The sequence below is a fragment of the Halichoeres trimaculatus genome, unplaced genomic scaffold (genome assembly GCF_033239565.1).
Source record: "Halichoeres trimaculatus isolate MK-OKI-2021-1 unplaced genomic scaffold, fHalTri1.1 fHalTri1_scaffold_1, whole genome shotgun sequence".
Taxonomy (NCBI): domain Eukaryota; kingdom Metazoa; phylum Chordata; class Actinopteri; order Labriformes; family Labridae; genus Halichoeres; species Halichoeres trimaculatus.
This window is the reverse complement of record NW_027437179.1, coordinates 3,119,156-3,131,983: the sequence shown is the minus strand read 5'-3', so window position 1 is coordinate 3,131,983 and position 12,828 is coordinate 3,119,156. Positions and strand designations below refer to the sequence as shown.

Below are 12,828 nucleotides of genomic sequence, written 5' to 3'. Positions count from 1 at the left end.
ACTCCTCCAGCAGATTCTTTTTAATTCCTTACCCAAAGGAAAAAGGAAAAAGATGCAAAGGAAATGCAAAAGAAAAGTGCATCTGATATCTGTTGATTGTACTTCTTCACCAGAGCACAGCGCTGCTGCTGTCACAGACATGCAGGAGGCAGAAGCTCAGGACTCATCGTTGATCTTCCTCCACGCAATCAGATTCCAAGACACGTTGCAAAGTAAAACACAAATTCCATGAACTGTTTGTCAAGAGGATTATCAATTTCATGTACAAAACATGTCTGTCACCAATGTGACTACCGAAACTCTGTTCCAGCACTTCTATCCAGCATGCAGAGCTGTTTTACATTTTTGTAATAATTTATGAAATTTTGCAGTTTTAATCTAGTCATATGCTCTGCTCAGGGTTGATGTATGTTTATCTGGCAGATAGAAGGATAGCTTCCGTCTCCAGCTTGTGTCTGTGAGGTCTGTCTGACCTTGTGTAAACTTTCTCTTAGCTGCATGCCCTGATTCAACAGTCAAACACTTTGATAGCACATCTTTCTGAAAACTAACACCAGCTGTAGGTGGAGACAGTGGTATCAATCGTGTTTTTTTGGCCAGTTACTCCTGGGTGTTCAGTTTAACTCAGCCTCTGTATAGGCGTAACAATGACTGTTATCAAGTTGTATTGCTCCCGGATATCAGGGCTCATTCTTTTGAAACCAGCACCATAAACCTTACCTGTGACCACAATAAATGCTGAACTGAGAAATGGATTGTCTTCTTATGATCTTTGGGAGCTGATCGACTAAAGAACTAGGTAGATTTTATTACAGAGCCCACATAGTCACAGGGTTTGTTCAGGTGCTAACAGAGTAACAAGGAGTAGGAGTGATGTCGGCTGTGTAGCAGTATTTGTTTCGTTTAACTCTGAAAAAGATGTTGCAGCTGGGTGCAAAACTTGTCACGCACAAGATTCCTGTGGTGGCACAGGACTGAGGAAGTTTAACACTTTGAAACTAACATTGCATACATTGAAACTTTATACATTCCTCCCAAGGCTTATTTACTTAGGCAACTTTAAACCTGGCTTAAACTACCCTCTCATTCCATAGTGCCAACTCAAAACTGAAATGACCCTTAGTTAAATTAAACAAATGTCAGGTAAATCAAATTGGTCAGGAGGCAGTCCCTTTCCCCACTTGTCCAGGTCTTCTTTGACGGGTTTTTTATTAAACTTAATTCATTTCCAGCTTCCAGTTTTGACATCTTTTTGAAACCGGACAATTAACTGTCCTTTAATTCCATAAAGCAAACTCGGCACATGAGTAACTTCCACCTAAACTGAACAAATTTCAGGTCAATCATGCACTTAGTAGGCACACCCGTACATCTTCTACCAAAAGCAAAAACATTTCTTTAATTTTAAAACTGCACAGCACATGTCTCCTGCTTTTTATTTCTCTTCACTGGCTTCCAGTGGCATTAAATGTAAAGCTCCTGCCTTCCTGGGGTCCCTCATCCAGGTCTACACTCCTTCTCACCCAGTATGCTTTGCTTGTGAAAGACACTTGGTGCTCTCAGCCAAGCACGGCTCGAAATCGCTAGCCGGACTCTTCTCCTCCCTTGTTCCCAAATAGTGGGTTAAATTACCTAACTCCATATGATCCACAGAGTCCCTTTCTACTTTGAGAGATGCCTGGAGACTTATCTGTTCAGGAAACACTCAGAGCACTAAATCTGACTCTTCTCCTCTTTGTCCTCAGGGGTAGAATGAGTCAGAAGGTCTCAGACCCAGATCTCAGTGAGTTAGCACTAATGACTAAATGTTGTTGAAGGTTGAAGGATATTGTTGCAGCAACTAATTAAGGTTAGTTGGCTACATCATTCTACATAGAAAAATAAAGAGAATAAAAGAAAATAAAAAATCTTCTTGCACTTAATGGCAGCACCTGCAGCCAAATAACTTGTGAAAATAGTGATTTATCAAGTAATAAGGAATTTTGCACACAAACCTTTTCCATTAAATATGTTCTTGCCATTACTGCTGTAAATGTCCCTGTTGTAGTAATTCAAATGTGTATCTTCTTTTTTTTGTATTAAATTAAAACTTCAGTCCTAAAGACAGCAGGAAGGGGTTACGTGTATGAGCGGGAGGGGATTAACGATCAGCTGATGCAAAATACATGCGGAGCACAGCATTCATCATAACCCCCGATTCACACATAAAGTTTGAGTGTTGCGCTCGCGCTTTATGTATCCGCTTGTTTCAAAATAAAGCACCATGTTCTGTCTCCTGATCTTAATTCTCATTCCTATGTATCAAAACTACGTCACTGGCACAAGGCAGATCCAGAGCAAATGCATGATTTTGGATGAGGAAAAGTTACTCCTGCAGGTGAACAACTTCATAATTTTATATAACAAAACACATCCTTTCTATACAGAAAGGAGAAGGCATGGACTGAAGGGGCTGATGTTTTGGGAGGGGCCAGGCAAGTTTAACATAGTAATTAATTACCATGTAAGTATGTTGTCATGGGTGGGATTCCTGCAGGAACATGTGATTCTCTTGTGATCCTGGGTATCCAGCTGCTATGGGCACTGCCCTGAGTAGCGCTGAGCAGCGCTCCAGAGATGCATCCAGTATGAATTGACGCACATGCTCACGCTCTATGTGTGAATTAGGGGTTACAGAATCCAAAAAAACTGATTAAGATGAAGGTTAAAGTAAATATAACCCACACAGAGTGACAGGGAGAACTTTGGCTTCTGCTTGTAAATCTTATGAACCTGAAGAGAAAACTTCCGTTCTACACTATTGTGTAGAACAGAAGTTTTCTCTGTGACTCACAGGATATTGAGGTTATGGTATGAATCACTTCAGTATATAGAACACAGAGTTAGATGATAACACGTCTGCTCCACACTGGTAAATGATCATAGTAACCTGGACTTGATTTTCTCAAGCAACTTTTCCAGCCATAGTCTGCATTTGTCTAAAATGTGCGTGTTTCAGGGCAGAACTCTATCATGCGTGATGCAGAGTGATTGATTATTCTATTATGTTAAAGGCCGTGTAAAGCAAAATCAGACATTTTCTTCTAAACACCTTTAATAGGTCTTAAATGAAGTTCCTTACAACATATAAAAGCCATTCCACCATTTAGAGTCTAATTGTGGAGCTAGGCTTCACGAACTTATTTCAGAGTTTCAGTTTCCAGGATTTAATGGGCGGGTCAAAAAGGCTAGCCGCGTTACGTAACGCGGCCATCATTAGCATAAACCCGCCCCTGATGCAGAAGCGGTATAAATACGTTCGGCGCATTAGCATCGGCGGTCTTCCCGCTCGTACTTGAGTTTTGGATAGCATCTCTTACACTTTACACAGTTTGCAGCTAGCTAATTAGACATGTCACCTCCACGTCGCTCGTGCATCTTTCCTGGATGCCACAGTGTGCAGGGTAACGGCTCGGTTAGCTTATTTAAGTTCCCTACGGATGAAAAAGTAAGGAAACGGTGGATCGATTTTGTGAAGAGGAGCTCCTGTGGCGAGTTCAAAATCACCACCAACACCCGTCTCTGCAGTGTCCACTTTACCCCTGATAGTTACAGCAACTATCAGCAGGTAAAGTCTGGGTTTCTGAAGAGTCCGCTGACGCTGGTCAGTGGGGCTGAACCGACTCTTCAATGCCTGGATCCTCCCATCCCGCCAACAGCAGGTGCCACCACCGCGGCCACCGGCATTACGTGCCCGTCGCGGACCCTCTGCATCCCGCCTACAGCAGGTGCTATCTTCTCCGCCACTGGCATTACGTGCCCGCCAGAGAGTGTAAGTATGTGCTTATGTTGCTAATATTGTAAATTTGAGCAATTAAACGCATTTTGCTGAAGGTACAAATCCTGAGAGTGATTATACATCGCGGATCACACCCATGTAATGTTAGCAAGTGTCCCTGTATGTCACACGGCATGATTTAGCCTCGTTCTCTGGGCTGAGTCCATCTGAAAACACTGTGGTAATCCGATGGTAATATTTTATGCGCACCAATATAGCTATGACAAGGGATTATGTGTAGACTGGGATTTTCCGTTTGAGTGTGACGTTGAACATGGATGAGGGACACCAGAAATGAGCGCCGTTAGCGCATTTCTTTTTCCGGGACGTTGGTTGTTTTTATACTGAGAGAAGGGAGCAGCTGGCTCATACGGAGGCAATGCGTCAGTTGTCATTTTCTGTGTGCATGCAGCATACATGTTTCAGTTTATTCAAAACTAAAGTTACTCCAAAGATCACATATGTTTGTTGTCTTTCTGTTCTGTGAGAAACACTTGTTATGTCAGCCCATGATGCTATGATTTATAAGACATGTAACTTTTACTGTTGTCTGTTTTGGCAAAGCCTCCTCCAACCACAAGAGAGGCAGCGTGCCAGTGTGTTCTTGAGAAGAAAGACACAAGGGAAGTTGGATGTCAAACGGATCACTTTGTGGGGAAAAGGACCGTGTCCACACAACTGTCCAAAAGAACACTTGTCAACAGCAACAGTACAGGTATGTATCACGTTCTTAGGTTCTTAGTTTGACTTTTCAAGTGTCTGGGGTGTTGCCATATTCCAGGTATAAACAGCATAATAGTTAAAAGAATGGAAGAAACACTGATTGATTATCACATTACTGCCATACACTATCATATATATATTTATATATATATATATATATTCCAGGTTCTCAGGCTACAGTATCTACTAGGAGTGTTGCTGTGGGTGACGCAACATTCCAGTTTCTTCCAACACAATCCTCAACACCACTTAAACGGAAAGCCGTACCTGAGAACCCAGCAGCAAAGCGTCCTCACTTGGAGTTTCCATCTATTCAGGAGTCTGAACCCAGTTTGAGCTTTGTAGATCCTGATGACTCCAGCTACCTCCCCATGTCTGACTCAGTCGACACCACCAGTGAACAGTGAGTTAACTTTTCTAGTTATAAATCCTTACTAATTTTACATATTAGCAACAATGAATTTGTCAACATATATATTCTCACATCAGCATTTATGTGCTGACATTGTAACAACTGCCTGTGGTTTTCTTTGTCAACAGAGCACCAAACAAGCCAGTGCAAGACATGGTGAAGTATTTGGTGTATGAGGAGTGTCTGCTTGAGCTGTTTAAAATCTGCCCCAACTGCTCAACAGTGTGCAAGGTAGAGACATTTGTGAAAGGAACGTTCCTTTCTGTGACCCAGACGTGCCTCCACCAAAGTTGCTTCTTCAGCAGAAAATGGAAGAGTCAACCACTTCTGGGCAGCTGTCCAGCTGGCAATCTGCACCTGTCAGCCGCTGTATACTACACAGGCTCTTCTTTCATCCAGACTAACAAGGTTTGTTACAACAATGAAATAATCTAAAAAGTCAACTTTTCCATACATACATTTGTGCTTCTCCCACAGTTTTTTCTGATGCTAAAATGTTGCTCTACTCACATTTCCGTTTCTAGGGCCAGTTCATCCCTCAGTGCTACCGAAAGATGTAGTGCATGTTGAGAACACTGTTTGATTGTAACTAATTACTCCGATTTTACATTACAGGTGCTGAATGCAATGCACATGAGAACCTTCTCAAGAATGACACACCGTAATCATGTGCGTAACTACATTCTGGCTTCGGTGCTGCATAAATGGCGATCACACCAGACTGCCCAGCTTGAGGAACTCAAACAGAGGGAAACTGTATCTCTTGCTGGTGACATGCGTGCTGATAGTCCAGGCCATTGTGCAAAGTATGGCTCATATTCCTTGATGGATCTTCAAACAAACAAAGTTGTTGATATCCAACTTGTACAGGTAAATAGATATTTTAAGACTAAGTAGATGATTTTCTTAACACTTGGTATTTTTTAATGAAGTAAATTTGTTATGTCTGTTTATGATCAACAGAGCAATGAAGTGGGAAACAGTGTCCGCATGGAAAAGGAAGGGCTGAGCCGGAGTCTGGTTTTCCTCGAGGAATGTGGTGTCAAAGTGGCTTGCTTGGTGACAGACCGACACACACAGGTCCAAAAGTTCATTCGGGAACAGAGACCAAACATTGACCACTTTTACGATGTGTGGCATTTATGTAAAGGTGAGATAATATGGAACATGTATTTTGTTATTTGTATGACTGCTAATCCTGTAAAAACTAAACACCCACAGTATGAAAACTCTTACATTTTTTTCAAATTGTTCCCAGCCCTCACCAAGAAGGTGGATGCCATCTCCAAGGAGAAGGACTGCCACAAGGTGAAATTATGGCAAAAAAGTATAAAAAATCACCTCTACTGGTCAGCATGTGGTTCACCGAGCGGAGAGGTAACAGTGGCAAAGTGGACATCACTTTTAAACCACATCCAAAATGTGCATGTTCACGAAAACCCACTGTTCCCTGAGTGCCTCCACGCCCCTTCCAATGATAAGAAGAAGTGGCTGAAGCCTGGTATGCCATTATTCAACAGCACTTATGTATTTTACTTCTGCTACTCTAAAATGTTGTGGGCAGCTATACACTAATTAACACGTTTGCAACTTTGCCTCCTCCAGCTACAAAGCCAACCTACAGGCTGGAGAAGGTGCTCATGAACAAGCGCGTTCTGAGTGATGTAAAGAAGCTGAGCCCTCTTTATCAAACATCTGCCTTGGAGGGGTTCCACAGTGTGATTCTACGCTTCGCACCCAAAAATGTGGCCTTCTCATACCTTGGAATGCTCTGCAGGTAAACTGTGTCAATATTGTGCAAGTGTAACTATGCGTAATACAAGTAAATACATTACATTTATGTCTACAGTAGTGTCTGTGGTATTTGAAATGTTCTTGGAGTAATCAAATACAAATCCTTCTTTTGTCAGGCTTTACCTGGCTGCACTGCATTTCAACGAGAATTCTGGACGTAGCCAAGCAAGGACTGCTTCAGGAGAACTGCGGTTCCAAATAAAATTCCCCAAGGCCAAAAGAGGGGAACATGTTGTGTCCATGGTGAAGACAAGCTATAGTACAGGTAAAGTTGTCATCTCTATAAGGTGTATAATTTAAAACCCTTTCACCCAGCTGACAAGTTTTTTGAAAACACTTGAGTGACGAGGTTTTAATAGCTAGGCTGTAAACACCAACATTTATGTTTTTTTTTCATAACGCCACAAGTTTAGACAGTATAAATTACTCAATGTGCTCTGTTTTGTGCTCTCTCCTTTTGTTTTAGAATATGTCACTGAACTTATGGACCTCCTTTTTAATGAAGTCCTCCATGACCCTGCACCCTTTGTGGCGGAGATGAAGGCAGTGGCTGTCCCTGGGTACCTGTGCTCACAGTATGAGCGACCTGAGAGGGCAGACGCAATTGAGAGCCATGTGTCCAGATTCATCTGTCCAGATGGGGTGGAGGCAGCCCCAGGACGTGAGTCAACGCCCGTCTAACCCCACCAACATGTAAGTCACAGCCACGCAAGGTATGTTGCAGTGTTCATGATGACAGCCTGATCTGTCTTTTTCTTATTCCTGCCTTTTTTTTCCTTTTCTTATGTACAGGTCTCAGTATCAGGTCTCGCAGTACATGTGGCAGCTACTGTTCCTGTGACTTACTTTTTTTCAAAACTTCACAGCTTCCTGACATTGTTCCATAGTGTATGGTATTTATTACAAATTTCTAGCAACTTATTTTCTCATTGAATAAACAGTCAAATTTTAATTTTAACCATGATAAAACACATCTTTCAGGAAGCAGTTAAAATTTATCCTGTTACTGTAATGAACACCCACTGACAAAGGAGAAAAAAAAGAAACGCTCTAACAAAAGAATCTCAGTTGAATGGAGAGGCCTGCGACTGATGTTAATAATTTTTGACTCTCAGTGGCAGCCCTAAAGGATGTTGTGAAAACCATACTGTCAGAATTTCTAGACATCTTAGTATACTGTAATACTTTTTATACCGCCTAAGCCTGCCTCAGCTCATCCCAGGACCAGAGCCCCACTGGCCTCTTTTAAAATCAGTAAGTTGTGACACATACAAATATGTGATTACTCAATTATTAATTTATTAAAAGTGCATTATAAACATGAGATTATAAAATTGGGTACATTTTTAAACGAACAAACAATAATATAAATACAAACTCAATATTTAAATGGGGGGTTTAAAACCAGTATACTCCTCCTCTTCATCTGGGTACTCTTTCTGTATACGGAGGACAACACAGGACGGGATGACAACCCGGTTGTCCTTTCCGAGGTATCCCCAGCACCACGACACAAAACTCCTATAGGCCAGATAGCGAGCACGCCTGTAATGAAAAAAAGATTTTTTTGATACTTTTATATTTTTATCTAGGTTTGTTTTTGGTAGGTTGTCCTGCAATCAAATTTGACACTGTGCAGGTGTCTTTCATAAAACATGATCAATATATGTTGTCTTTATAGCAGAACCTATCTGGTTTGACTGATGTACTAAAAACAGCATTCCCCTCCACATTTTGTCATGTCTTACAGTTTGGGACGTCAAGATGAGTTTCATTCATCAAACTATCATCTCCCTCATCATACTGGCTGAATGGGTGGACGAGAAAATGGACAGCAGTTTTCCATGGCCAATCCATGACCACACAGCTACATTTTCAGAAAGAATAATCATCTACTGATTAAAAATTATGAATTATGTGTTTGTTAAAAACTCAAGGCTGTGTCCAAAGGTGTTGGTAGGTCGCTCTTGACATAACTATTTTGACTTTTCATTAAATTCTATCATTGCTCACTGTACAGCTATAAGGGCTCTATTCTTTTATTTAAATAATACCAACAAAATCTACTGACACTGTTTTATTGTATGTACTTGCTTTTCATTTGTCTGTACCTTTAAATATACATGTTTGATTCAATATGTTTAAAAACCAATGTGAAAAACAGCTCCAGAATGAGTAAGTTTTTAGTGCCAGCAATCTGTTCTACATGAGAGTGGATATATGGCCGAGAAGATGAGGGATTCAAATAGTTAGTCAAGCAGTACTTGTGTGCTTGGAGTGTATATAAAATATGCTATATACATTAGTTGACATCACTAATATGATTGTAAAGACAGTGCACGTTTATTCTCAGGTACTAAACCTTACTGGTCTTTAAATGGCATGACATTTGATCAACAGCAGTGTAATTTATAGGTATTGAAGATCAATAAAAATATTTTGTCTAACTTACACAGATCTTCCCTTTGCCTCCAGTGGCCCATGGTCTGCCTGATAAATGTTCAGGGCATTCTGCAGGGAGTAGATGTTCAGGCAGACTGGCTCAAGGCCTGGATGAAGAGTCATGCACCTTGGCTCTTCAGGCAGCTCTCGACATCGATTCTGAACCTATAGGAGTATAGGTGTTTTACTGCCAGACATGTAGTATTCTGCTTGTTACGTATTCATTATTTGAATTATACAGGTTTTCTTTACATACAGCATTGAGCTCCTTGCAGCAGACATTTTCCACCTCTGTGGGCATGGCTCTGCATTCTCCACATGTGCACCTGCACAACAAGCACATTTTAATCCCGCTCTAATCTTAACAATTTCAGTTGTCAGTTCTGTATTATGCATGCTACCACAAAACCTAAGCAGCTGAAGCATATTGTCTTACTCAGCCTATGCTGCAATCCACAAATTAATCAGAAGACAGATAAGTGTAACTGAGTAGTAGTCATACTAATACTACTTTTACAAGGTTTACGCAGAAAATATAGTAATAAATGAAAAGGCAAGATATATATATATATATATATATATATATATATATATATATATATATAAAGTATTTTTTTTATCTGTGACCAGACAAGTATCTGGTGGAGTGTAAAAATGCGTTTAGTTCTTCATAGTTACATAGTGATAGCCTGTTTTTGGCTAGGCTACAACGTTATTAGTCAGTAATACAGATTTTCTAAATTGCATAAATGTGAGAAATAATTTACCATTCTGTTGGAGACTGAGAGGAACGAGGCTGAGCTTTATCAGTGTCTGACTCAGAGTCAGTTTCTGGCTCTGATGGCTCAAACAGGTAGGGCTGGATCCGTCCGATGAGGCTGCTAGCGCTAGCTTCCATTGTCAGTGTAGCTGTCACCGTCACAGTTACACGGAGGCGGCTCCCTCCCGCGTGTGGGCGTGGTTTCAGCGCTGCTAACTGACACGCCCCCAGCGTCTCACAGCAGAGAGAAGTGCTTGTTTTTCCATGATTTTGAGACCTAATTTTATATACTAAACAATTTTTTTAAACTTTCAAATTTGGCTCAGTGGTTAATGACACATGTTTCTTTGCTGTGACAAACTAATAACACAAATTTGTTTCTGCTTTACACGGACTTTAAAGATCTACCAGGAAGCTTCAAAGATCAACCAAACTATCACCATCGACGGGTTAGTGACCTCAGCACTAGATAGCATATTCCTCTAACAGCCAAGGTGTTTTTTGGAGAATGGCAACATGGCGGCTGGACCCAAGGCCTACACATAGTAGATTCCAATTCAGTGGCCCCAGGCTCTTAAACTGTTATGTTTTTGGGGTTGTGTTCAGTATGTTTTGCTCATCACTCCTTAATTTTGTTATAAAAACGTGTTTCCTTGGTTGAAAAAACAATCTGAGAAACACTAGTTTGAGTTATTTCTTCACCTAGATAAAGATGATATTAGTTCCTTGAAAGATGAACTCTAATGGCTTGTCTACCCTCTGTAAGTTCTTGAACTGAAAAGGTATTTGGCCCTCTTCCTTAAATCTGCTGGTTTGTGCTCCCCAAGGTTTCACGTCACTGAATCCAACTTGTCATTTTGAAGGAGCCTGAAGATTTCCCGTGTTGGAAATGAGGTGAGGTGTACAACATACAGCTCGGTGTCAATTTTCCTGTTTTCCCACACTTCAGTATCTGTTCTAAGGATCAGGGTACAATGCAACTGTAAACTCAGATATTCTTCCCACACTGCCGGGACAGGGTACCTTGTAACTGTGCACTCAGTCATTTTCCCACACTACCCAAGACAGGGTACTCTTCACTGTAGGTTCAGTCATTTTTCCCACGCTGCTGCTTCAAACCATGAACCACACCACAACCAGCTACTTGAAAATGCTACTTGTGTCCTCCTCTGTCAACACTCACACTGTATGAACAGTTTAAAATAAATGTATACAAAATTTCTTCATAAGGAAACAAATAAAAGTGAGACTGCTGTGAGGGCTGGGCTTGTTTATGTCACGCTCCTCACAAACTCAGAGCTTAGTTTGCATCAAACACAGTTTGCATAAATTTGCCTTTAATGCAAAAAAGAAATTAGAGTTTTTCTTCTGGCGTACAAGTACAAATGTCTTTTTGTTTGTGTTTTGACCAACTTTTTTTAACCTATTTTGACAGCCTTAGGGGAAGGGGGCAGGGGTCGCCGACACCAGTACATGCTAAAGTGAGGGGTTGCAACTCAAAAAGATTGAGACCTTACAGTGGGCCACTCCTCACAGTAACTTCTGGAGCTGCTAAATATATATTCATGCAGAACAAAAAGGAGGTTTAAAGAGTAAAGTGAAAAGACCCTGGTATCTGGCAGCTGCAAGTCAAAATTTCAAGATTTTAAGAGCTAATATGCTTGAATGCTATGGCCATGTTTATTTGATTATTTGAGGCTTGGACTTTGCCAGGGCCCCTCTCCTCCAAAGCAAGCGCCTGGTAAAAAAAAAAGGATGGCTGCATATTACCTGCAATCTGATCCGTTGCCAGACTGTGGAAGCATTTGGTCTCTTTCAGCTGTAATAATTATGTTCTCATTTTGGCATGGCCTTGTGAGAGCTCTGTTTTGGGCAGCCTTGGATTAGATTGTGCTGTATTGTTCAACTTGCAGGAGAGCATGCTAATCAGATTAGAACATCTAAACATCTAAACTAGCTTGACGTAGAAAAATGGAATCAATATTCCCAAGACATATTTCAGCTATTATTTTTGACTATTCATTTGTGTTAACTTAATTTGTGTTTACTTCTTCAGTAAAATGAATCACTGCAAACCTGAGAATCAGATCAGGACATCCCTTGTAATGTTGTTAAAACAAACCTGTTGTGTTTGGTCTAAAATGGTATTTCAAACTTTTTTTTGTTAAATCTTTAAAGTTTAATTTAGCTAACTCATAATACAAAACAACCCTCTACAACATTTCTACAAACCATCTGTTACTTCGAGCATTTTTTGAATTAGTGCTGTCAGGCAATTTAAAAATTTATCTAATTAATTACAGGATTTGTGATTAATTATTTTAATTAATCGCATTTCAATCTCATATCTGCTTAAGGTCCCAAAATAAAGAATTTGAATTCCAGGGCATAAAACTTACACTAACAGACATTAAAAAACATTTAAAAATAAGGTGGGAATATATACAACACATTTTTAGGCATAAGGAACACATGAAAAAGTTTTATGGTTCTATCTTTACAAAATCTACACATTTCTGCACTTAAGATAAGCTGATTTCATTTTTAGGACGGTTTTTGCTTCTGTCAAATATTTACTCACTGTGGACTCAATTTTCACTGCAATATGAACTTCTATACTTCTATGAGGTACGGAGAACCAGGGCTAAAGGCTAAAAACTGTGAGGAACTATGTACAAAACACTTTTTTCAAGTCTTGGATCAAAGAAAAGTGAAGTATTCTCAGTTTAACATGCTCTGAACACACAAACTGTTACTCATTGGTGCAGAGCAGCCCCAAGCTGAAACATGACACCAGGAAGATGGAAGAAAATTTTCTAAGAATTCTTTAGATTTAAATGCAAGACCTTTTTCGATCATTCAGGGCTTGTTTGATGCAGT

At 40.3% G+C, this 12,828-nt stretch overlaps 2 protein-coding genes across 2 annotated transcripts; one reads left to right on the top strand and one right to left on the bottom strand.

Annotated features, from left to right (window-relative positions):
- Positions 1–3,630: 3,630 nt before the first annotated feature.
- Positions 3,631–6,733, top strand: LOC141804189 (uncharacterized). The gene is made up of 8 exons (XM_074688548.1): positions 3,631–3,811; positions 4,382–4,532; positions 4,706–4,943; positions 5,081–5,360; positions 5,568–5,822; positions 5,916–6,102; positions 6,211–6,453; positions 6,558–6,733. The coding sequence occupies exons 3-8, from the start codon at positions 4,912–4,914 to the stop codon at positions 6,731–6,733; spliced, it is 1,173 nt and encodes a 390-aa protein (XP_074544649.1). The 5' UTR covers positions 3,631–3,811; positions 4,382–4,532; positions 4,706–4,911.
- Positions 6,734–8,131: 1,398 nt separating this feature from the next.
- LOC141804112 (P2X purinoceptor 7) lies at positions 8,132–10,086 on the bottom strand. The gene is made up of 4 exons (XM_074688432.1): positions 9,956–10,086; positions 9,445–9,514; positions 9,199–9,353; positions 8,132–8,291 (listed from the first exon to the last, which is right to left on the bottom strand). Exons 1-4 carry the CDS (start codon positions 10,084–10,086, stop codon positions 8,132–8,134), a joined length of 516 nt encoding a protein of 171 aa, XP_074544533.1.
- Between the last annotated feature and the right edge of the window lie 2,742 nt (positions 10,087–12,828).

Coding starts and splice junctions, on each gene's coding strand:
- LOC141804189 (XM_074688548.1), top strand. CDS start 4,912: ATGTCTGACTCAGTCGACACCACCAGTGAACA. Junction 4,944..5,080: donor GTCGACACCACCAGTGAACA/GTGAGTTAACTT, acceptor CTTTGTCAACAG/AGCACCAAACAAGCCAGTGC. Junction 5,823..5,915: donor TTGATATCCAACTTGTACAG/GTAAATAGATAT, acceptor TATGATCAACAG/AGCAATGAAGTGGGAAACAG.
- LOC141804112 (XM_074688432.1), bottom strand. CDS start 10,086: ATGGAAGCTAGCGCTAGCAGCCTCATCGGACGGATCCAGCCCTACCTG. Junction 9,515..9,955: donor TCTCAGTCTCCAACAGAATG/GTAAATTATTTC, acceptor CTTGTTGTGCAG/GTGCACATGTGGAGAATGCA. Junction 9,354..9,444: donor GCTGCAAGGAGCTCAATGCT/GTATGTAAAGAA, acceptor ATACTCCTATAG/GTTCAGAATCGATGTCGAGA.